The sequence below is a fragment of the Drosophila ficusphila genome, unplaced genomic scaffold (assembly GCF_018152265.1).
Source record: "Drosophila ficusphila isolate 14025-0441.05 unplaced genomic scaffold, ASM1815226v1 contig_198, whole genome shotgun sequence".
Classification (NCBI taxonomy): domain Eukaryota; kingdom Metazoa; phylum Arthropoda; class Insecta; order Diptera; family Drosophilidae; genus Drosophila; species Drosophila ficusphila.
Window position 1 is genome coordinate 9608146 of NW_025064092.1, and position 23910 is coordinate 9632055.

Genomic DNA, 23910 nt, shown 5'->3' on the forward strand with positions numbered 1-23910 from the left:
AGCCTCATTCGAATTGATTAGCATACTAGTTTTATTTATGTGGAATTTCTTTATAGTTAAATGTGAAATATTTTCACGGGGGGGAGGCGAGAGGTGGCTGCAGTGGCTTTGTCTTTGGGTTGCCCCAACTACTTCCGCGGCGGAGGAGACAACCACCCACTCTTCCACCCACCCTGGCAAAACAAACCCCCCTGCCTCCCTTTCCCTTCCACCGCCCCCGTGTGAGTCTCCTAGCCGAGCGTAAAACAATTGCGGCACGTTAGGGTTAATGCTTGCAACGCGCTGACTGACATAATTAAGTTAAACAGAAAAAACAACAACAACAACAAGAGCACGTCGGCGGAGGAAATTCAATTAAATTAAAGCGAAATGTTTAACGAGACTTGTGACAACACAAGGAAGGGGGAAGGGGGAAGGGGGAGGGGAAGGGAGTGGAGGGGGAGGTTGAGTGGGAATGGGAATCGGTTAAGGGAACCTATGGGTTGCAACAGTTGCACAAGCGTTTCGATATTTCCCAGGATAAACACAACGAGCTGCAACCGTGACAGGTAGAAGAGGAAAGCAGGTAGCAGGTAGCATGAAGCAGACAGATACAGATACAGATATAGGAGTAGATCCCTGCCTCCGATCTGCCGGCATTATTGTGTCACGCTCACACACACTGTAACACCCTGCAACACGCTGGCAAGCAGGAAACAGAGCTCCTCGTCTGGGTCCCTGATCCGATCCGGGATCTGATCTGCGGCAGGCTCGAGCTCAAGTGCCGTCCCGCTGAGTGATCCAGGATACTCGTACAGCGTAAGCCATCGATCAACCCTCGCATGCACACACCGAACACTACTTGAGTCCCTCCGGACTGAGTTACTGAGTTAGTGTTGTATACTATGTGTAGTTATTCATATCATGGTGGCTTCCACACACTAGGGAAATGCATTGGCTTGTTATTACAAAGTCTGATGTGCATTAATTTAAATTGAATCTATTTAGGAAGTTGCAAGGCCAATCCATCTTTGAACCACCTCCTCTATCCCCTATTTTAGGATGTTTTATCATTTGAATTCCTAATATATCTTTTAATTATATATCTTTTAGTGTATACAAGTACTTTTACCTCTTCGTACACTAGTTACTGACTCCGTTATAGTTATAGTTATAGTTATAGTCACCGTACTCGCATTTAGCTGTTATGTAAGACGCGTAAATGGAACTGGTCTCTTCGTAAACGCCCCACTATTCGCCTTGTTTACCTTTCTTTCACGGGCTCGCAAGTTTTGGGTGGAGTGGCGTTGGGCAAGGTCCACCGGTTACATGACCATCTTATGCGACACATTGCCACCAACCAAGAGGCCTGGTTCAAAGACCTGAGACCCGCCATCCCCCGCTTTTAACCATCCCCATCCCCATCCTCATTTCACTTGAGATGCCTTTTAGGATAGCATGATCATCGGACATCGTATATAATTGGCTCAATTTGCAAGATCATTTTCTCCGATCGAATCGTTTTCATCACAATTTGGCAACCGACTTGGCACGTGATAGATTTAATCAAACTTTTTTTGAATGTTTTCAGATCTTCAGGTTGAATCTTCAAGATTAGTGTGATCCCCTTTAGATATATTTCCCCTTTTTATAAAAAAGATATTACCTATCCATCCTGGTAGCAACTTTGATGATGGTAACCTATTTATGAGTACTCCACGGCTATTAATTCTTAGATGAATAACGTTGGATATACTTTCCCCCCTTAGAACTTTCCCCTCGCTCCAACTACACCAGTCACCCCTCTGTTTTTTATGGGAAAGAGGCCTATGAAGTCAATTAAAAGTGCGCCGGCAACGAAAATTGTTACACTTTTGTGGCTTTTGTCAACTGCAACCGCGTTTTCGTTTTAATTTCTTACTTTTCTCGGAAAAGGGAAAGAGCCGCGCGGAGACAGAGAAAGAGATACTTTTGTGTGTGGTTTTAATGGGCAGGTTGACAATTTTCATCGCTGGAAAATGTTGTTTTATGGTTGCGTGTTCTGGTTTCGGCTTTTTTTTTTGCTTTTTTCGGCTGACCCCGGGTGACCTCTTTTGTTGATTTAACGCTTTTGATTGTTCTTACCTTGCAGGTCTGAAAGAATGCGCCAATGTTATTGTTTTTGGCAACGATCGCCGACGCTTGGCCATTTGTTGTTGCTGCGGCTTGCTGTTGTTGCTGTTGCTGCTGCTGCTGCTGCAGCAGCAATTGTTGTTGCTGCCCCGCCAATGGGGCATGTGGCAGGGAAGTCTTTATGGCCACCGTGTCCATGCTGAAGGCTGTTTTTCCCCCAATAGCTTTTCAGCACATCAGCACATCGTGTCTTGGTTTTTGTTGCTGTATTTCGGTGCCTCCTTCCGCAAACTTCCGCAAAATGGGAAAACACGAAGCACGAAAAAATAGCAAGAAGAAGAAGAAGAAGAAGAAGCCAGCAAGGGAAGTTGCCGCAACCCTTTTCGAGTTCTTGGGCAACTCTTCGTTTTCTTCTCCGACGCTTTTGTACTTTTCGCACCTGTTTGCGTTCACTTAGCTGGGTTTTTTCGGTTTAGGTTTTCCTCAGCTTAGTTAACATTTGTTGTTAGTGGCTCTTTTGGCTTTAATGTCACGCTCACAGTCTCACACACACGCAGACGGGCTTGAAGAGCAAGCTTGGCTCTTAGTTTCTAAGATCACTTCGTATCTGATTTCCACCGATTAATCCACTTTAAACAGTACGTAAATCCACAAAAGAAATTGTTTCTTTGTTTTGGTTGCACAAAAAAAAATATGGTTTGTTGGTTGCTTTTCGAAAACAATTGTTTGTTTCTTGTTTAACAAAAAAAAAGGTTTGTTTGGAGCTGCGACGGCAGCTTGGCGAACGTCTTTCGATGTTGAGAGCGAAAACAGCACTAACAGCAAACATTAAACTCCGAGCGGCCACAATTTCCCTGCAGTTCGAAGTCGGCGGCTCAAGTGGGAAATTTCATCGCTCTCGCGCTTTTGGGGATTTTTTACCGTAGTCATTGCCTACTTTTGGGTGCTCGTCTAAAATATGTTTTGTATATCCATAAGATTTAATTCACTCCCAAATATATAACAATTTATGAAGTATTACCCACTCCTTACTAAAAAAGATTTACAATTGTCCCATTCATTTTGTGCAAAAATATTTTAGAATTTGCTAATCTTATTGAAATCATTTCTAAGGTATTTCGAATTTCCCCTACATCTTGAACTCGCTGGTTTTTCAATTCTCCCCAAGCCAAGTTCGAACTTCCCAGCCAAGCTTAAAGAGGACTGAGAAAATTACCCAAAGTCAGGGGAAATGATCTCACCGTCTCTCTCAAATTCCCCCGGCAAATGAACTTTCTGGCCAAGCCAACTTGGAGCTGGTTGAAAGCCTAACTTAACGAAAACCAGAAATCCCCAAGAGTAGCTTGGCTGATTCGAGCCACAAAATGGCGGCAGTTAAGATCAGCACAGACAACAGAAAACAGAAAAAACGACAAAAACAGAAAGACAGAAAAGTACGTAAATGAGAAAAAGGTACAGAGCGAACAAACGAAAAACACGTTTTCAGACTTAACGAGTTTTGTCGCAGTCGCAGTTGCTGCTCCAAAATCAACGTGCAACAACAGCAACAACAACAACAAGAAGTCAGCTTGAGCAGCCAAAAAGGTAGAAAAGCGAGAGAAACGCGAATAACAACAAAAAATATTGTTATTGAGGTTGCCAAAGTGGGCTTCGCAGCAAGGGGGGCGTGGCAGTTGCGGGGGCAGATGCTGGCGATATGTTGCTGGTGGTGGGTTCCTATGTAGAAGGTATATAGTATATATATAGTGGGCTATGCTGCGATCGTGATGCTGCAGACCTGGAGGCTGAGGTTGCTTCTTCGCCATCCTCATCATCGTCTTCTCCTCTTCTCTTCTTCGCGTTTCTCCTCTTTTTGGTTTGGGTCTTGGTTTTGGTTTTGGTTTTTGGTTCATGGCCCATTAGCTGCATTGGCGCGGCTTTTGTTTTGGGGGGCCAGTTGCCCCATCGATTCCGCGAAGAAGCCTTGTTTATGTGGCACTCGGGGCCGTCAGGAGAATATTGCGCGCCAAAAGCCACGAAAATCGAAAATCGAAGCCAAGCCAAGCGCGCCTCCAATATGGAAGCTTATCATTAAACAAAAGATGGGATGGCGGGATGGCCAAAAGCCGCTTAGGGATCGATCCCCCCAAATCCCCCCATCTGGATATCTGGCTGCGCAGAGAAGGGATTCCAGGGACTTATCATAAATTAGCTGGAATATATACAAAAATATATACTTGACACACTTTCTGTATTTACAACCAGAACTTTATTGTTTGTGGTTAGTTTTATTAGGTTTTACTTTTCCAACTTTAAACTGTGCATAATTCATCGGACTAACGATCTCCAAGCTGAGAAGTCTTGTAGATTTCGAGATATTGAGTTGCAATCTTTGGCACGCCCAGCTGACAATTGGGAATTCGAATTCGGCTCGACCGTTGACAATTATCATAATTTTTGTGTGTGGCTGCTGGTCGTGCAACAGCCGGCAACAAATTGTTGCAATTACATTGGCATTCCTTTGGCTCACACACAAACACCTGCTGTTCTCTGTTTTCTGTTTTCTGGGTTGGCTAATTAAATTGAAATTCATTTGCCGCAGCTGCCGATCCGCCAAAATCACTTGTCGCCTTCGATTTCCCCTGGCAGCCAACCGACAGAATCCGAAGTTTTCCATTTTCCACTTCTCCCCCGCCCGTCATTATAATTTGCAATTTTCCATGCTGGCAACCGCTAACGGCCAACATCCATCAGCTCATTATGGCCGGGCCGAAAACTGGGCGCAGTGGGGGCGTGGCCGGCTGGAAATGGGAGGAAGGTCGCCTCCAGTCACCGCAACTCCGCAGCAGTTGATCTACATTAGACTTGGACTCAGATTGGTTGCCCAATCGAATCAGCTTCGCCTGGTTAATGCCAATGAGGCAGGTGGAGTCCGAGTCGGATTCGAATAGCTGGCCGAGCACCCAAGGTGCTTTGGGTGGTCAGTGGGTGCCCGGGGACAGACACCCAGCACCCAGATCCACTCCCAGATAGAGTAAACATAGCCCAAGACTCGGAGTTTGGTAACTTGGCGAAACGGTAAACAAAGTAATTGGCCCGAGCTGAGATTGGCCAGCAAGTAGCTGTAAGCCATAAGTCACGGGTTTACTTCACTGTTTCCTACATTTTTTGCCAATCGGAAAGAAGTGGAGGTTCTTCGTACTTGTTGCAACTTGAAAACCATCTGCATTTCCAAAACTAAAAGCTCCGTGCAGCTGAAAGTCCGAAATAAAAAGAGGCAGCTGGCTGTCCGAAATTCGCAGCAAAAAACTGGACAAGTGATCGGATCAGAAAGGAAGGGGGATATAGGACTCGGCCATATCTGTAGCTGTAGCTGTAGAACTTGGCTGCCAGCCAATTTATGCGCACAAATTAAGCAGCGAAAAAGAAAAGGACAGAGAGAGAGAGAGAGAGAGAGAGAGAGAAAAAACGGCAGCATAAAGGCAATCAGAAGGCTGCCACATAAATTTATGAGCTGCGTCAGAAGAAATCCCCGCTGTGGCCGGGGGAACCGGCGATAAGCAGCGGGGATATTGGGGATATCGAGCCCATGGACGCGTGCTGCTCCATAAAAGGGGTTTCGGGGGTTCCAAAGGGGGATCGCAGCAGCGGGGTTCCCGGGGGGAAGGGGGGCCAACGAGGGATCAACGCGCGCGCGCTCATAAAACTCGAAACCAGGAAAAGGAGCCAAAGCTGGCCAAACTGGTTCCACCTCCGCGGGGGAAGAAGGCCCTTCCCCTTCCCCTCCCCGCTCCACTCCACACTCCAAAGCAACAAGCAACAAACAAGCGAACGTGTCCTGCTCCCTGGCTAAATTTAGCACGAGCTGGCCATCAAGCTCAGCTGGCAGCCAAAGACGCTGCCGCAAAAAGGGTTAAAGCCAAGTTGGGAGAACACTCGCAGCTTTTGGACTTTGTACGCCAGCCTGTTGATTGCGCGCCATTTTCCGCTCACAACAAGCCAGCAAAAGCAAAATAGTAAACAACAGCAGAGCGCAACTGCAGTTGGCCATCTTGGTGCTGCAGTGAGGAAGGAGTGGAGTGGCCAAGTGCCCAAAGTTGGACATTGGCCACTGAGGGCAGTCACATCGCGGAGTGCTCATAAATCAGGAGATGCGCATGGCGGGGAATTATAAATAGTTGTTGTCGAAGTACACAGAAGCAGGTAATTAATAGCTGACTAAAAGTGGGTAAAATTTGTAATATCAAACATTGATTATCTTGCATATTATAAAAAAAAACTCACAGAAAAAAAGAGCTTTCCAAAACCCTTTGGAGGCATTAGTGTATAGTTTCTTTTTACTGATTTTCCCTCAACTTTTCCCCAAGCTCGCAGTGCAACCCTCTTGCCAGCAACTGGGCCTAAAGTCGTTTGGGCCTTGTTTGGCTAGTTGCTGTCGCCTTTCGGCCAGGCTCCACTCGACTCGGATTGGATGGTACGAGTTCTCCTATCGGATTTGTTTGTTTGGGTTCGTTTGCTTTGGTTTGGCTTGGTTCCTTTGTTTGTTTGTTTATTTGTTTTGGCCTGCTTTTGGCGCGTGTGCAGCGCGGCCAACTGTACCAAGATCAGCAGCAACATCATCGGCAAATGCAACAGCCACTGCGCTACTGAGCACACACTGCGGTGTTGCAATGTTGCTGCTGTGCAGGCAGCTTAATTGACACGGCAGCAACATCGGCAGCAGCGGCAGCAATTAATAATAGCCGTCGTTTCCCATTCCCTTTCTCCGCTTTTCCCTGGAGACATTGCCAGCGTCGCCAGTCGCGACAAGGAGCATAAATTGCAGTTGCCATTTACCAGCAAAGGCAGCAGCAGCAGCCGCAGCAGCAACAACAAATCAGCAGCAACATCATCAAGTCAATGGCAAATTTATGTTTGGCTCGTGCTCAAGTCAGCAAATGAAGACTGGCTTCGAATGGCAGATAAGTTGCAGTCAGAGAAAACTCGGCCAAGAAGTTGGGAAAACTACTTTGTTAAACTGAAGTTGTGTTGGAAAATGAGGCGCATGCAAAGGAGTTACTTCATCTGAAGAGATCGACGTTTAATTGTATTACATACTAGGAGTGCGTTCGGCTGATTTGTCAGTACATTTAGCAGATTCCTATCAGAAGTACACCCGCTTGGTCGCGACCTTCCCTACAGGAACTCCTCGCTCCAGTCGTTCAGGCAGTTGTAGCAGTCGGAGGCCTGCTTGGAGCTCGCGTGGCAGATCTCCTTCATCCAGTCCTTGAAGAGCTCCTCGTCCTTCTTCAGCAGCAGATACTGTCCCAGAACGGCGTAGGCCTGCGGGGCAGTTCGAAATAGGATTACCAATTGGAAGCACTCGCCATTTTAGATTCGAGCACATGGCGTCCTTGATATGGGCACATGGGTCCTTCTAGTCACACACGCACCTTGTCAAATCCAGCTTCCGACAAGCGTCCGCCGAGGGTTTCCCCGATGCCGGCCAATTCGGTCACCGACTTGTTGCCCATCGGCTCAGCCACAAAGTTCCTGTGTTTCTGCGAAGTTCCCGACATTTCAGCTCTTTATATTTTCCAACAGGATAAAACAGAATTTCCACCAGCAGAATATTCGCGGCCGTTTCCAAAATGACGCACAAAAAACAGATGACCAGTTAATCACTGTCTGGCAACGCGGAATCCGTTCGATAACTGGGTGAAAAGCCCCGCTAGGGAGGATAACTCCGCTATGTCGGGACTGCCACCCCGCGCCCCGCTGGTCGACAGCCCTGATGTCTTCTTCTTCACATTAGGGATCCCCAAATCAAATGACAAAAAACAAGAAGCAGACACAGAGAATCGGAAAAATTCTTTAGGGTTTATCCTTTGTTCTGACTTATCCGCTTTCCAATGCCATTATAAAAGATTATTTACGAAGCATCCTTTCCTCGAAGCTAATCCTATTAGGCAGGATTAACTTCTTTAAGGGGGGGGGGTAAGGTTTTAAAAATTTTTTTTTTATTTTTTTTTTTATTGTTTTTCTGAATGATTAATATGTCGAGAACATTGTGTAAAAATTTTGAGTCAATTAAAGTCAAACTAACGGAGTTACAGCGTTTTAAACAACCGTATTTGGGCGTATTTTCACGTATAAAAATACTTTGAATCGATTTTGCCGAACACGCTATTTTCAAAGTCGGTGCCCCTCATAACTTCAAAACTACTGCACCGATCCTTTTGAATTTTTAAACACTATTTCTGTACATATTTTATGAGGTAACGCTGTCGAGTTTTTTTTTTTTTTGTTCATAATTTTGATTTTGCAATGAAAAATTAACCGATTTTTTCCCAAAAAATTGTGTTTTTCACTTCAAAGTCTTCGAAAAAATTAAAAAATTGCAATTTTCAAAAAAGCTTTACAGCGTTACCTGGGGCGAACTATTATCTAACGAATGAAGTTTCATTTTTTGATTTGAGATGATCCAGCACCGAGTTATGAGGGGCACCGCAATTCAACTTTTTTTGGCGACACGTCCGGACAATTGCTACCATTGCCATATTTTTTAATATTTTTTTGTAAAAATTTGATAAAACATTCTTCTAATGTCATACTTTAATATACCGTTGGTTGAAAAAATAAATTTTAACTGTGTCGTCAGGAAAAAAATCACAAAAACATGGCTTTTTTTGCACGATTTGACCTTACCCCCCCCTTAAGTCATTGAAACATTAGAAATAAGTCCTCAATCCCTACAGATTCGATCTCCCGGGGTTTTGTACAATAGGAACATAAAACGGATTTTTTAGGAACTCAACCAATCGTTAATTATTAAAGATCTCAGATAACTTTGTGACTGTTGAACAGTGCGTATTGAAAACTAACCAGATGGTTACACCTTAATTGAAGAATCGTTAATCCATTTGTTATATACAAAGCATTATGTAAAAAATATGCAACCAAACATTTATGCTCTTAGAATGCCTTTCTCCGGATTATCATGGGTGATCGGCGGGTTCTTTCTCCTTAATCCATTATCTTCCCAGCTTGGCTAATTACGGGGCCAATCGGAGATCGCAAATGCGAGTCAATTAAGAGATTGTCGATTGTCAAACAGTTTGTTCGTTGGCGATGGTGATCCGTGATCGGCGGCTCGCCACGAGGATCCCACCTCGCCGCTCTCCTCCAGCACCGACAATTGTTACCTGACCGGGCGATTTATATATACACACATGAGTGTATTCAGAAGGGAGTCCGGGGGAGTCGCCACTTTTGGGTGCAGCTGGTCAACCGGTTTGGCGCGTGCTCCGCGTGCTCCCTTTCTCCAGGCGCTCTGCCGCTGGCTCTTCATCCGACTTGTATTTTTGCACAAATGAATTAATTAACGACGACGACGGGCCATTGGCGAGGGGATCGGGGGAGCACGGATCGCAGGCAGCTGCCTCTAGAAGTACTCCTTCCCCAGGCGAGTGCGGTCCTTCGACTTGCGGCGATTGGACACGCCGTCCGACTCGTCCATCATGTCCTCCAGCATTCGCTCCTGGCGAGGATTCAGGGCCGCCAAGTGGATTTCCCGAGTGGCCCGGAACTTGCCGCAGTTGAACAAGTGCTCGTTCTCCAGGCGCACATAATTCCAAATGAAGCGTCTGCGGGTAAGGGGCACACGACACTCAAAAAAAAAAACGGGAGCTTCACTTCAATTGGTTCATTGGAAAAACGCTTTCTACTCAAGAAACAATTGTCAAATTATTTTTTTAGCAGTTTCAAAAAACTTGGTATGCAATATTTTTAGGGGACTGGAAACACGAAAGAAAAAACATTTCCCGTGAAAATAAAATGATTTTTGGCTTTTTTATGAAGGTTTTACCGAAAAAAAAGCCAAAAATGTTGCTTGATCGCTATCTAAGAAATTTAAGGAAATTTAAAAACTGTATGGTATAAAAAGAAATGCGTTTTTCCAATTGACAAGGAGAAGTCAGAAGCCCAAACGTCGGTACCCGCCCCCCGGCCCGCTCTCACCTAGTGATCTCCAGGATGCTGCTGATGGTCTTCATGTTGTAGGGCGTCATTAGGTTGTGGTACAGGATGGCGAACTCGACGGCCCAGAAGAGGCGCAGCAGCAGGTTCTCGACAATCACGAAGTAGTAGAAGGCCTGCGGATAGACCAGCTGCTTCCGGAGGAAGATGTGCTCGCCGCGCATGTTGACGAAGAGTCCGAAGTCCCTGATCACGTCCCACAGGTAGCAGTAGACGGTGGCCACCACGCAGCTGGCGAGGAACAGCCAGGTGTACGGATTGCTGAACGTGTCCTCATACCCACCTGCGGGCGAGGATTCAGTTGTGGATTCAGTTCAGTTCCTCCAGGAAGGAATTACCCTCCGAATTGCTGCGCAGCGTGGAGAACAGGACCACTAGGAACGAGGTGGCGTACTTGCCGGCGTTGATCAGATAGCTCACCGACTTGGAGCCACTGTCCCGGAATCTCCGCAGGCACTGGGCGAACCGAAACCAGCCGGGCAGACACATCGCAATGGGCACCATGAAGTCCGGATTGAAGCAGCAGTTCACGAGCTCGCACCGCATCCAGCACATCACGTAGAATCTCACCGTGAAGTAGTAGTCCACGAGGCAGGTCACCAGGGAGTTCAGCTGGTCGCCCATCCAGAAGTCGGCGAAGCCCACGTAGTGCAGCGGAGCCGTGATCACGCGGCCCACCAGCCTGATGGTCCACCACCTGGCCGGCCAGTTCATAATGGGCAGCGGCACCACCAGCAGCCCCACCATGATCAGGATGAGGGCCAGCGGAAAGACAAAGGGGTCCGAGATGCCCAGGGAGTCGTGGTGCAGGAATCCCAGCATCGAAAGCGCCCACAGGATGCCGAAGGTGCTGGCGATTTCCAGGAACGTGGCCGGCTGCAGATGGCTGCGCGGATCGATCTCGAAGATCAGGACATGGTTCACGCCCGCCCGCTGCCATCCGGCCACGTTGGCGGCCATGTAGAAGTTGAAGATCACCCAGGTGAAGGGTCCGCGGTACAGGCGCATCACACCCGGCACGGTCTCTCCCGACGGAGGTCGTCTCCAGTCTAAAAATACGAGGAGGGAGTCAACTGACGCCCTCGGAGGGATTCCTTAGCCCAGCAATGCCCAAAGAGGAGGGTTTTCCAGTTGGTAAACTCAACGAATACTCGAACAAAAGGTGAAGTTTTTGGAGGTATATCGGAATACTTAACTCGGACAACTTTGGGTTTTAGATTGGGACTGACTGGGCATTGAGGGCTAAGGAAGGAGCTGCGGAGACCTACAACTTATCGCAGTGGCCAGGAGCAGCATGAGCAGCATTCCCAGGGCGATCCCCGCCCGGAAGACCATCGCCGGCGGAGTGGGTTCTCCCAGGGGCGGCACCCTGAGCTTCTCCATGGCCAGCGACCGATCGCCGCCCGCCAAGTGGGCCGTGTACAGGTCCTCCACCTCGGCGGTCATTCGCTGCAGTTGCCAGCCATCCGTGAAGGGTGCGTCCACCACGTTCTCCTCGAACCATCTGCCTGCCGCCTCGGAGCGCAGATTCTTGTCATACTTCTTGCAGATCTTCCGGAAACCCGTTTCGTTCAGCGACTGATAGTTCTGGAGGAGCACCAGGCTGAGGTAGAACTCGGCGTAGGCGTTTCTCAGCTGACGGGTGGTCATCGTCTTCCCCCTGCGAATTCTCGGGGATTTCGTGCGCTCGGAGGTGGTAGTGAGTATCGAGGCCTCGCTGCCCGTGTGTCCTGGTGCCTGGGAGTAGGCCAAGAGCTGCAGCTTCAGGTGGCCGTGCTTGCGACGGGCCTCGAGCAGCTTCTCCAGGAAGAAGTTGTTCACCCCGGTCAGCTCCGTTTGGCACTCGGCGAGGAAGGTCTCCTCGAAGGCCCGGTAGTAGGCCTGAATCTCGTAGTCCGAGGAGGTCAGCGGCGAGGGGGCGTCCTCGACGCCCTGCTTGATCAGCGCCTTGAGATCCTTTTGGGATTAGGTGGGATTAACCAGAGGCTGGGTACCTTGGCCAGTTGCTGTTGCAGTTGCAGGTGCTCACCCCGTATCGCATGTACTGCTGGCGCCACTCGAGCGTTAGGTGCGACTCGAAAGTCTTGCCAAACTTCATCCTCGGCAAGGGCACTCACGCCCCCAAGGCGTGGCTGCTCTACAGCTGAGATTAGCTGGATTCGTCAGGCTCTACAAACTCTGACATTTTTCTCCTGACATTAGAAGCCTAACTAAGCCTAACAGCGAACTATATTTACGAAATATATTTACTAGCCCGGAAAAAAGTTCTTCTTGACAAGTTCAGATTGGAAGAATAGACCTTACCAGTTTCACGACTTTATAGGGAAGAGTTTCACATAAAAAAGATGCAAGACATACCTGGAAATATACAGAAAACATAGCAACATTAGTAATGGTTTACTCTGTGAAATAAATGTCATATAATAATAGCTTCAATATCTCAGAAAAAGAATTGATAAACCCCAGCACTAACTATCGCCTTACGATAAATAACATTTTAATTTAAAATCAGCCATTAATTACTCTAAGATCTTCTTGCTGGTTCGGGTTGTCTCAGCAAATTAATCCAGTAAGCAGACCTTTGTGTAAACGTGGTTCCCCAACTTCCCTTGTTTGTGAGTCACTTCCTCGATCTCATTATGCGTTCGCACGCTGTTCCTCGTGGATTGTCTTCCTGTCCATCAGACAGTCACACAATCCCCAACCAGATGAGTCAGTTGCTCAGGGAACCCGCAAATAACGCTCTTTTGTAAGAACCGAGTTCCCGTCGAGCGAGTCCGAAATTGTACGCGCAAAGCGGAGCGATAATGCCAACGATAACGATTTATAAACCGACTTATCAGCGGCTTCGCAAAAGGCGGTACAAACAAATGTACTAGTACAGCCCAAAAAAAAAAAAGAAGGAACAATCGAACGAGGGCTCGTCCGGGAATTGAACCCGGGACCTCTCGCACCCGAAGCGAGAATCATACCTCTAGACCAACGAGCCAAATCCCCCTTGTAAATGTTCGCGGCGAAATAGCCAATATCAGGTTCATGTTGCTAATATAAACTTGCGAAAATAGAAAGTACGAATTCCCAAAAAGTCAGGGAAAACTCTCTTTTAATCATTAACCAGGGCTTTAAAAACAAAAAGGGGTTTACAAAAAAAGTTTTGGTAAAAATAAGGGCTCTTCAACGTGGGCTCGTCCGGGAATTGAACCCGGGACCTCTCGCACCCGAAGCGAGAATCATACCTCTAGACCAACGAGCCAAGTCCCCCTTATAAATATGGGCGGCGAAATAGCCAATCCGAAGAGCACGCTCTCCATCTGGAATTGCGAAAGCAACAACTACAAATTGCCGAAAAAGAAAAGCCAAGAAGAATTCTACACCACTTCTTTCGCGCTTCGTTCATCGTTCTTTCTTCTTGGGATCTTGTGGGGCTTCTGGTGGCAACTCGAGGGTGACGATCAGTCGACGCCTACGACAAAAGTGCCGCTAGACTGGGAAGCCGCAAAGAAAAGATTCAGAGAACAAAAGAATGGCTAAAGAGTCTCAGGAACCCATTGTTGCTTTTGGTGGGCACTATTACGCAACTAGAGTTGGCAGATCTTCTGGCCAGAGCCATTAGTTTATGGCCGTAGAACAATTAATTGACAAAATGAGCCGGCCAACACAAATCGATTTGTTACTTTTTATCGCGGCATTTAACCCGAAGCCTTTATAAGAACTTAATACACTCTGATTTCTGATTGGGGTCACAGGGTAGCGCCCCTTTTGCGGCCAATCGGAATTCCAGCTCGAATTCGTAATTAATTAGTCGTCTGGGCGAGGCCTCTAGCTAGACAAATTGTTAGGGGTTTGGTAAGCAATCTTTGTACCCTGTAATACCTTTTTTTAAATTTGGGTTGGGCGAATATAAAAAAATGCAGCACATTAGAAAAACTTTTCTTAGAAATTCTTTGAATTTGTATCTAAGAATAAATCATAACCGAAAATGATGCACAAAACATGAACCTATTCCTTTTATAATTACAAACCAAATCACACTTATTTATTATGGAAATACAATATCTTTTAAATGCATAATCACGAAGCAACATAAAATGAGGAAACTATTAATTAAAGGCATTAACATAACGATTTCTTCTAATACGCCAGCAGTAAAGAGACTAATAATAACACTGATAAAATGAAATAATCTGTGCGGAAAACAAAAGGAACAACATCTTCACGCACTGGACGACAGGTTGGTGTCTCTGGACTGTGGACGATTCCTGGCCAGAAAATCCAGTTGTCACAATGTTGGCAATCAATCAATTAGGGGGGAAGATCGCCGCTCGCCGATCGCCGATCGCTTCCTCCGCTCCTCGAATGGCGCCAAAACGGAAGCTAATCGGCCAGCACTCACATCCGATCGGTTGGGGAAAGATATAGGCTATGGCTAGGTGGCTGGGTATAATCGGTGGTTACAGGTGGTTACAGGTGGTTGTGGCAAGCGCTCGAAGCGGTCCCCACCCAATGCCAACTTCCGTTTTGATTGAGCCCACAATTGGCGAGTGCTGACAACCAACAACCAACAACCAACAGCCAAGCCAAGGGGCCCAGCTCTCTTGGCCAGGCCATAATGATAATCGTGGCCAGAACTCCGCAACTTGTGCAACTTCCGCGCTCCAATTGTGCAAATTATGGCATCGCTCAGGTGTAATTACAAATGTCAGTGCCTCGCCAATTGCCAATTGGCAATGCGTAATTGGCTAATTGAATTGCCTGCCATTGATCGTTGATCGTTGATCGTGGAATCGGTGGACCGAAGATCGTCTATCTGAAGACCAAGCCCACATCCACATCCACATCCGATCATCCATCTTGCCTATCTGCCGAACATCCCTCATCAATCATCAATCATCCGATTTCCCCCGAAAATCCAACAAAACATGGCCAAGAATCTGTCCGGAATCTGGGTTCTCCGTGTCTTTTTTTCCCGGGTGGTCTGCTCTAATGCCCTCTGATCCCAGATCCCCAGAGGCTGTGGGTGGCTAATGGGCTACACGAAACAAAACCCCAGGGACCACACATTCTCTCGGCGCTTTTCTCGCTTTTCCCTTTCCCTTCACCTTTCCCGAGAAATACACACACACAATGCGATGCGGGAAGGGACGTTTGGGGAGCAAAGAAAGCTAGGTGGAAAACCTAAAAGCTCGACTTCCCGCCACTAGATTGCAAGTGGAATCTGGATCTGGACCAGGACCCCCGCAGGTGGGTGAGTTATTAGTTGGCTCACCTGCAGGCAACAGTGGGTCAACAGTGGATTGGGAAACAGATCAGGGTTATGCTTGCTTTAGAACAACTCCAATTCAATCCGAACCGAACACAAGAAATTAGTAAGACAAGCTTGACATTTAACTGCGTGTTGTACAATGTTTAATTCGCTTATTTAATCCAGTTTAATGCTCGACACGATTATGATTATGTGGCCCCGAGGTGCCGAAAAGAAAGCAAAACACCAAATTAGAAATAAAATTAGGAATAAAAAATCGCCAGGGCTGAGTATAAACATGACAGGAAATGGGCTCGGCGCAATAACAATTACAACTGGCGTAGCCATTACGTTTACAATTACCACGGAAAACATTGGGAGAAATGCTGAAGAATTTCTAATCTCGCCGCCGATGTGGACGCTTTCACCTTTATCTTTCGAGCCGAGTCCGCCTTTTGGGCTTTTGGCCGAGTTCCAACGTCTGACCACGGAAATGTAAATTCAAATGGAAATGTAAATGCCTTGTAAATACAAAGCGGCGAGCCTGCTAATTGAAAATGCAACAATGGCCCAGCGGAAGTGCAGCGATCGAGTTTGAGTTCGACTCGGTCTGAATCGATTTTGGTTGCCTTGTGATTGATTGTGTCTCAATTAAAGCCAAATTGCCCCGGCTGCGACAACTCAGCACAAAATGGAAAACAAACCTCGCGCGGAAATCAGCGGGCCTAATGAGATTCGTCTGGACCAGCAATCGATTGCCTAATGAGACTGAATATGCATTGTGAAATCTCAAATGCAGTTGGTAAAGAAAACAAAAGATTTCGATTAAAAAAGAAACCTTTTTATAAACACTCGTACACTAGCGTACTCTAAAATCTGTTTAAAAATTTCCCAGTTATCATAGCATAAATTCTTACTTATCGTAGATCCGGATCTGGGATTTTACGAGTTGAGTAGTAAACTTTTATGGGCTTCTTGATTTTATCTCAGAACTCGCCGCCTCAGCCAATCGGAGGTTTTGAGAGGCACCCAAGGAAGTGGCAGCGATTCATATGCATGAGCTCTCCACAGAGTAATCCGTAATGGGATTGCAATCAGAATTAATTTCCCCGTTCTGGGCAACTTCATTGGGAGACTAATTGAGCCATAGACCTGGGAGAGGGAAACCCGGAAAACACTTTCCATTTGGGCTACTGTTTACATGTTTTCATCTGCCCAATCCCATGGGCCACGCACATTTCCACGAAGGCGAGTGTGCGAGACAGAAATTCGATTCCAAACAAAAGACTTCGGACACGAACTCGAACTCGCAGTGGTAACGAGAAATGGTAACAGTTTAAGAGGTTCATTGAACATGGACAAGCCATGGACAACTTTCGAATGGCCAACAACATGATGTTGCCGTGTTGCCGCCACAATTACCGAAACAAGATCGAAGAGCTGGGTTTCCACTCGGCATACAAATGCGGGTGCCGCAGCGCCGCAACATTCGCTTTCTGGCCCTGAAACAACGAGCCGCCGACCATGATGCTGGCCAAAAATAACACATCGTGCTCATGACTTTACATTTGCTGGCAACAATTACCGAATTTAAATAAAGTTTGTCATTTTTGGGGGCGCTTGATGAGTTGTGAACAGCAATTAACGAGCCCAGTCGGTTCAGGAAAGTATACACAGTAAATTTATGCGGAAGACGGTTCTTAAGTATTTTTGGTAAACAGTAAGTAAACAAAGTAAGATAATTGTTTACTGTAGGTATTATCATGAGCAAAGTTATAATATTGTTTTATATTTAAATATCTGAAGTTCATTATGGCTTACATTTACTATGCAAATCCGAACCCCCAATAAACCAAAATACAAATTGCCCATTAGGAAACTAAATCATATTTTGCGGTCGAATCGTATAACCACAGAAAGCATAACGAAATCACAAGGCATATTCCCTTCTCAGTACCCAAATCGGAATAGCTTCAGGGAGCATTAAGGCCCCTATCGAAACAGTTTAATTCGAGCAACCTGTCTTCCCTTCGTAGCCCCTATTCCGGCTGTCGACTTCTTGTCGTCTTCTTGTTCAAACAGAGTCATATACGAGTATGTGAATGCATAAGTCCGAGCGATCCGGTCGGCTTTTTGTGAGGGGGGAACAGATCCCTTTTCGGCTTTACCTTACTTTATAGCCGGACACAGACAGGAATCGAGACCAAGACGCTCTTTTCTTACTTTCGACCGGGAGAGCTCTTCTTTTCACAGGCAGCGCCTTCGAGCGGAACCGTCTGAGATCAACTTTTCCTGTTCGCTTTTTTTGGCAGCTGCTCCGGCGACAGGTGAACCCGAATCCCACATATCCATATACAGCGATGTACTCCAAAATAACAGAGGTGGCTTTCCACTTTGGTTGCTCATAGAGTAGTAAGTTGATTACAGTGAGTTTACCAACAAGGATTACGGAGCAGAAAACCTACTATTTGCGTACGCAAATACACTTCCTATATCATAACCCTTTTTTTTGGACACCATTGGCACACGCACTGGGCTTGAAAGTTTTCTCACATTCTTAATGACAGCCAATGGACGCGGCGGGGAAATCATCATTTGCTTTTGGCCATAAATATCAAATTCATATTAGTTGCCAACCAAGTGGAACCCCCTCGAGCCGCCGGCCCGTTTGTTTGGCTTATCGTGTGAACTAATCTAAGGGGAGTCTTCGAGTCTTCGAGTCTTCGAGTCTACGAGTCTTCAAGTCTCGGAACTGGAGTAGTAGCTGTGAAATGATGTGCGAGTCTATGAGCATAATACTCCCCCACAACCCCCTCTGTCCCCCCTTTCGGCTTGAAGAGCCAGGGCATATCATGGACCGATTGTTGACCGTCTACTCCACGCTGAAATTGAAGCCCAGGGAAATGGTGCGACTGGAAGTTGTTTGCAGCTACTTTATTACACTCGGCACCACAAAAGAGCCAAGACGCTGGTTCGTCTGAAGGTTTCCCCGTCTTACTGAAAATACGAATACGAATATATCGTTTTTGTCGCCGAGGGTCTCGCGTTGCAGTTGAGTGCCCCCGACTCCGGCGAAAGAAACACATTAAAAGCATATCAGGTGGATTCATCGGAGTGCTGTGTTCTCAGCGTTTGTCAGTTGCAGGTTGCCCGTTGCAGGTTGCAAGTTGCAAGTGGCCAGTTGCCAGTTACCAGTTGCTAGTTGTAGCAGGTTTTGCGTTGCCAGTTGCCTGCCTCAGTTGGCTTCCTAAAACCACAGCTCGCAGCGGAAGCTACTTCCAAAAAATAAACAGACTCTGCTGACTTTGGGCAGCAATCTCGAAGAAAGAAAGCCAAAAACAATCAAATCACTCTGTCTCGAAGATCTTGGCCAGACAATGGATCTGTAGATCTGTAGATCTGTAGATGGAACCGATGGAAATAAAGGCCGGCAACTGTCAACAAATGCTTTTGGGCTTGGCCCACGCGACTTGGCCACATTTGATTGCCATTGTCTTGCGTTGATTTGTTTTCATTACACAGCATTGTTTGTATTTTGGGGTATATCGGGTTTAAGGGTTATACTTGTTTTAAGTCTATTTTATTGGGAGAAGTCTGTTCTACTTGCTGAAAAATTAGTATATCGCTTATTTAACTTTTAAAACGTTCTGGGAAATAATTTCAAATTCATATTTCATATTTTTTTAGCTATGCAAACAATGTTGCAGAGTTTAAATATACGAAATTTAAGAGGGTATGCATCCGATTCGAATTACTTGGACTGTAAACCCCTCGACACGTATCGTGTCGCCCGATGCCACGCCCTGGATCTCGTATGTTGCAAAAGCAGCAGCCATGTAAGAAATGAAACCGAAATAAGAGCATATGCCGTCCGTGCAATTAGCTTAATGCTAGTGGCCGCACCTAGGCCTCGCCTCGCCTCGCCTTGCCACAAGATCTCGAGATCCCAAGCCCGAATCCGAATCCGAACCACCAACCCCACTCCCAACTCGCAACTCGCAACACTCATATCCCAACTCCCAGCTTCCAACTTCCAACTCCCAGTTAAAATCGAAGCACTGACGATCCCATTCGATTGGAAGGGGTTAACTACTGTGTCTGAACGCAAGTGAGTCATGGCGATCGAGATTTATCCAATCGATAATTGAACTGCAACGCCCGAAGACAGTTACACAATGGCCGTCCATTATCGAGTGAAAATCGGTGTGAAGATGATCGAGTGCCTAAACTTCAGTGTTTATGGATAATTTGTAGGATTATCTTCTGGCAATTGAAAATAAAGAGGGGTATACTTAAGAAACCAAGCTTTGAATGAAAAGTTTTTTAAAGGCTTACTCATTTTAATGTTTAATACTTTCTCCAGATGGTTAGATTGGGATCCCCATTTAATGGGGACTCCAAACAAGTAGTAATGAGCCAGATCCAAATCACCCAAGTTCTACTTGGACCAGAGCAATTTGACTAGTACAATCTTGAGGGATCTTTTGGAGAACGTGTTACCGATAAGTGGGAAAGTTTGCAGATGGAACACCAGGGCTGGAGCCACTTGTCTGACATCCCATTTCTTGTTGCAATCGGACTAATTGTTGTACGAACCCGGTTTTGCATAATTCCCCTGGCATAACCCCGTTTTTCAAGCAGGGGCCACTTGCCGGGGCCATCATTAATATACAGATTTATGCTTATTAAGAGCTGCTCACAAAATTTATGCAACTGGGTGGCGCTCTTGGTTCCTCGAAGAAGAACTCGCAGAACTCTGCCTTCGGCGAACCAACCCGACAATTGGCCATGTGAAAAGTTTGCCTTGACTGAGAACTGAAACCCAGGGGGAAGTCTGAAGACCGACGACTGAAGATTGAAGACTCGAGCCGAAAGGCGAGTGGGTGGTTGCACACCTTATATGGTGCATCTGTGGCGCCCACAACGTCGACCTGACTCACAGACTCTCCAGCAAGAGTCGGCAGCCAATTAACACAATTTTCGGATGACGAGTTCGAAGGTTGCCAAATATCCAGTGGAGGCCGTCAATAAAGTCAAGGTTTCATTCATTGAACATTTGGGGGGAATTCGAACAATGTTTGCAATACAATTACAAAAAGTATGGAATATAAATAATATTACTGCTAAACCCTTTAAAAACTATCATTAAAATCTATAATAAATTATCAAATTTCTTATCTCATATGATAGATATCTATTAAGTACATACCTGTACGGCACAGTTGAGGAAACAGTTGTTCTGGCCTGGTCCATTGAGCAGTCCCTTGGAGGAGGGTTCCAGACTGGGCGAGGTGAGATTGTTGGGGGCTCTCAGGAGCTCCAGGATCCGATTCCGCTCCGATCCCTTCTGGATCGAGCCGACCGCATATGGCTTGGGCGGCTGGGCATATAGGCCGTTTGTGGGCGTGGCAGGGGTGGCTGCGCCACTGGCCAGTCGATACAGTGTGCCCGGTGTTGTCATTCTGCGTCCACTTCGGGCTGACATTCAACCAACTGGGCTGCAAGAGGGAGGAGAAGGAAGGAAAAGGTTAGAGACAAGTGTCACTCATCTGCGGATTCCCCTTGACAGCTGCTGATGTTGACCCACAACCGAGGTGTCCGAAAAGTCCACACATCTTGTCATGCCAGGGGAGAAACCAAGAGCCCAGATTCGAGATTCGAGATTCGAGGTTCGAGATCTGAGACTCCAGAGATCCGAGATTCAAAATGATGTGGGTTGGCCCTGACGTGTCGCCAGCAATTAGTAGCAGCTGTGAAAATTCCCTCATGCAAAGCAGAAGCGTGAGCACGAAGGTGGAATCCGAGTGCTACACGGAAACCCCATATCACCTAGGAGGTCACTGAGTTTGTAAACTCAAAAAACTACATCTCAAACACAGAAAATCCACCCAGATTTCCAAATGTGATGTGCATATCTGATGTGTTTTAGGAACCTTAAAAGTATTTATTAGAGCAATTACGTTTTATCTTCAAGTGTGGAATGCACTTTTGAAAAGTGTGCTAAAATTTGACATAAATTAATGGTTAATTCATCCGGTAGATTAGCGATTGTTTATGTAGGAGAAGTGCTGCGATAAATATTGATGAAGTGAAATCGCTGGCAGGACTCCGAACTGGAACGAGCTTCTTAGACTCTTCTGTGTGCCTCTCTATAAGAGTTCTGCAAGTGAAAGTCGCCCAGATTGGACTGGACACTGTGCTCCTCCAAGAGCCATTCACAGCCAGAGCTCGGAGTGGCGTGTCGTGGGTATTTGTGTCACTTGGCGGAAATGGCCAACTGGGATTATGCAACCGTTAATTGCAGGCCAGCCGTCGACATTCGCAATTCATTCATCAAATTGCACGGCTCGGCCAAGGCACTTTTTATCTTTCAGTTTTTATGCGTTCAGTTCGTGTTATTTGCCCACATTTCTGCTTCGCAATGCGAGCAGAAAAGCAGAAAAGTTGAGCAACCAGATGGCAAAGAAACTTTCTCAAAGACCCACATTCGGAAACCAAAACAAAAATGATCACAAAAATAATTGCTAGCCAAGGTTCCACCGAGATTTGAACTCGGATCGCAGGATTCAGAGTCCTGAGTGCTAACCATTACACCATGGAACCCACATGTCGAAGGTCGAACAAAATGTTGTATTTGAGTTTTCTAAAGCTATTTTTAGCTGCTGATAGCTGATAGCGGTTATTAAAAATAGAAATGCTGAATAGGTAAAATCTAGACTTAGCTGGAATTTTTGTGTTAAATTGGTTTTCTGAATTCTTTAAATATTAAATAAATCCGATTGGTCTCTAATTTCCCATTCCGATCACAAATCACAAATCAGTTTGATAAATATGTTTTTGGGTGAGCGTCGAACATTTGAATATTAAATTCCAACCCATTTCGGCATTGCCCTCAATTCCCGGAATTAATTTTCAAGTGGAAACCTGAGAGCTGTGTGCATGAAAATGAAAACCGAGCCCAGAAGTCGAGAGATTCCCAATTCCCAATGCTCAATTTGGGTTTTATGCGGCGAACGTTGCTAATTGATAAATGCTGCCATAGGGCACCAGTTCACCTTTCCCGATCCGTTGCACCCTAATTAGCATAATCTTCCCGAGCGGCAGTTGCACCTGCAACAAAAGCCGTTTTGCATATTAATCGAGTTGAGTTGGTTGGTTGGAAACAAACAAAAAACGAAAAGAAGCCAAGAGGAAGGGGCAGCAGCAGCGGCATTTCAATTGCTGTTGCGTGAAATGCAACAATTTGTGGCAGCAGCCAATCAACATTCGACATCGTCTCGCTGTCAATTCAATTCGAGGATCTATCACTGGGCCATGCAACATCATAAGTGCGGATAAACTTTATAATTTTCCACTCCTCTTTTTTTCCTTTTTTTGATAATTAAGAAATTCTTGTTAAATTACAAGCGAAGCAGACAAAAAAGACGGCAATGCAACTCACGCAACTTTTGTTTCTCTTTATCAATATTTATTATTGTAAACTTCGCAATGAGATAATATATTTAGCGATAAACTAAAGTATGATTGCATGTATGAAAACGTTTATAAAAAGTGATATCACAAAAGTACATACTAAAGCGAACTCGGTTGTTCCAATAAACTTATATTTTTAGTCAACTTCATTGTTACCGAGTTCCAGCTGCCGCATGAAAAAACAAAGAATAAAGCTGTTTGATTCAGGTGTCTCGGGTATAAAAAACACATCTTCATCACCGAAAAATGGACAGCAGAAACCTTCTGGGGCAAAGAGCTTTCTCTACCCCATGGGCCACACACACATTTCGGCTTTTGTGTTTCCCTGTTGGTCGGTCACGCACTCGAATTTTCGCGACAATTACGCAGACTTCAGGCTAATGGGTTCTGGCCACTCATTATGTTGTTGTCGGTCTTCTCTTGGAATGAGTCTTGGCCCATGTCTTAACCCATGCTGGCGCCACCAGCTGGCGTCTCTGCCAGCCAGATCGGTCCATTAGTCATGAGTGGCCACTGGCCAGGGGATAGGTAAGCCATACGTATGCACGGTGGACTGTGGAAGTGGATTGACCTCGCCGGAAAACGTGACACAATGCAAATCAAACTGGGGGCAGATAATAGCCCAAGTTGTAAGCTGTCCAGTGGCCACAACAAAGCTCATAACAAAATAATGAATTGGTTTAAGTTTAGCTGGGCTGGGTATATCAACTCTAAGAAAACACGATTAACTCTTGATAGCTTCCATTCATAAAATTTTAAAAACCATTATTAGGCAAAAACCACAAAAGCTTTTGATAGATAATAAATGGAATCCTTTCGACTCCTGATAAACAAAATTATCGGAGCCTTAATGGCAGAATCATTTCAGTAAAGAGCACCCATTGAAAAAGGATGCCTGTAATTTGAATATGGCCTGGCAAACTCTTTCGACTGCCTTGGATCGGGAAAACTTTCTTCTTCTGCCACAGATTCTTGTGGTGCCACTAGACCGAGTCTACGGGCCTTGGGGCCTTCGAGCCTCCCTGCACTTTCCGGCATGACTGACAATTACAATAGCTCAATCAAGTGCACAGCCACCTGCCGTGGTACGTATACTGTATACAGTATAC

The 23910-nt window shown here is 46.0% G+C and overlaps 2 protein-coding genes and 3 non-coding genes across 5 annotated transcripts; all 5 read right to left on the reverse strand.

Annotated features, from left to right (window-relative positions):
* Positions 1-7129: 7129 nt before the first annotated feature.
* On the reverse strand, positions 7130-7724 carry LOC108091326 (barrier-to-autointegration factor-like). Its single transcript, XM_017190467.2, has 2 exons — positions 7503-7724; positions 7130-7392 (listed from the first exon to the last, which is right to left on the reverse strand). Exons 1-2 carry the CDS (start codon positions 7626-7628, stop codon positions 7246-7248), a joined length of 273 nt encoding a protein of 90 aa, XP_017045956.1. The 5' UTR covers positions 7629-7724; the 3' UTR covers positions 7130-7245.
* A 683-nt stretch (positions 7725-8407) lies between these two features.
* LOC108091325 (xenotropic and polytropic retrovirus receptor 1) lies at positions 8408-20622 on the reverse strand. Its single transcript, XM_017190466.2, has 6 exons — positions 20538-20622; positions 12116-12444; positions 11355-12042; positions 10425-11135; positions 10069-10369; positions 8408-9695 (listed from the first exon to the last, which is right to left on the reverse strand). Exons 2-6 carry the CDS (start codon positions 12182-12184, stop codon positions 9494-9496), a joined length of 1971 nt encoding a protein of 656 aa, XP_017045955.1. The 5' UTR covers positions 12185-12444; positions 20538-20622; the 3' UTR covers positions 8408-9493.
* On the reverse strand, positions 13004-13075 carry Trnap-cgg. Its single transcript has one exon. It is a non-coding gene; the product is annotated as a tRNA-Pro (tRNA).
* On the reverse strand, positions 13268-13339 carry Trnap-cgg. The gene has a single exon. It is a non-coding gene; the product is annotated as a tRNA-Pro (tRNA).
* Positions 20623-21859: 1237 nt separating the features above from the next.
* Trnaq-cug lies at positions 21860-21931 on the reverse strand. Its single transcript has one exon. It is a non-coding gene; the product is annotated as a tRNA-Gln (tRNA).
* Positions 21932-23910: the final 1979 nt, after the last annotated feature.

Excerpts from the sequence above, each read along its gene's own strand:
- LOC108091326 (XM_017190467.2), bottom strand. The coding sequence starts at position 7,628 with ATGTCGGGAACTTCGCAGAAACACAGGAACTTTGTGGCTGAGCCGATG. Across the intron at positions 7,393-7,502 it reads CGGAAGCTGGATTTGACAAG|GCCTACGCCGTTCTGGGACA; the intron begins GTGCGTGTGTGA and ends ACTGCCCCGCAG.
- LOC108091325 (XM_017190466.2), bottom strand. The coding sequence starts at position 12,184 with ATGAAGTTTGGCAAGACTTTCGAGTCGCACCTAACGCTCGAGTGGCGC. Across the intron at positions 12,043-12,115 it reads AGCAGTACATGCGATACGGG|GATCTCAAGGCGCTGATCAA; the intron begins GTGAGCACCTGC and ends TAATCCCAAAAG. Across the intron at positions 11,136-11,354 it reads CCTGGCCACTGCGATAAGTT|ACTGGAGACGACCTCCGTCG; the intron begins GTAGGTCTCCGC and ends TCGTATTTTTAG.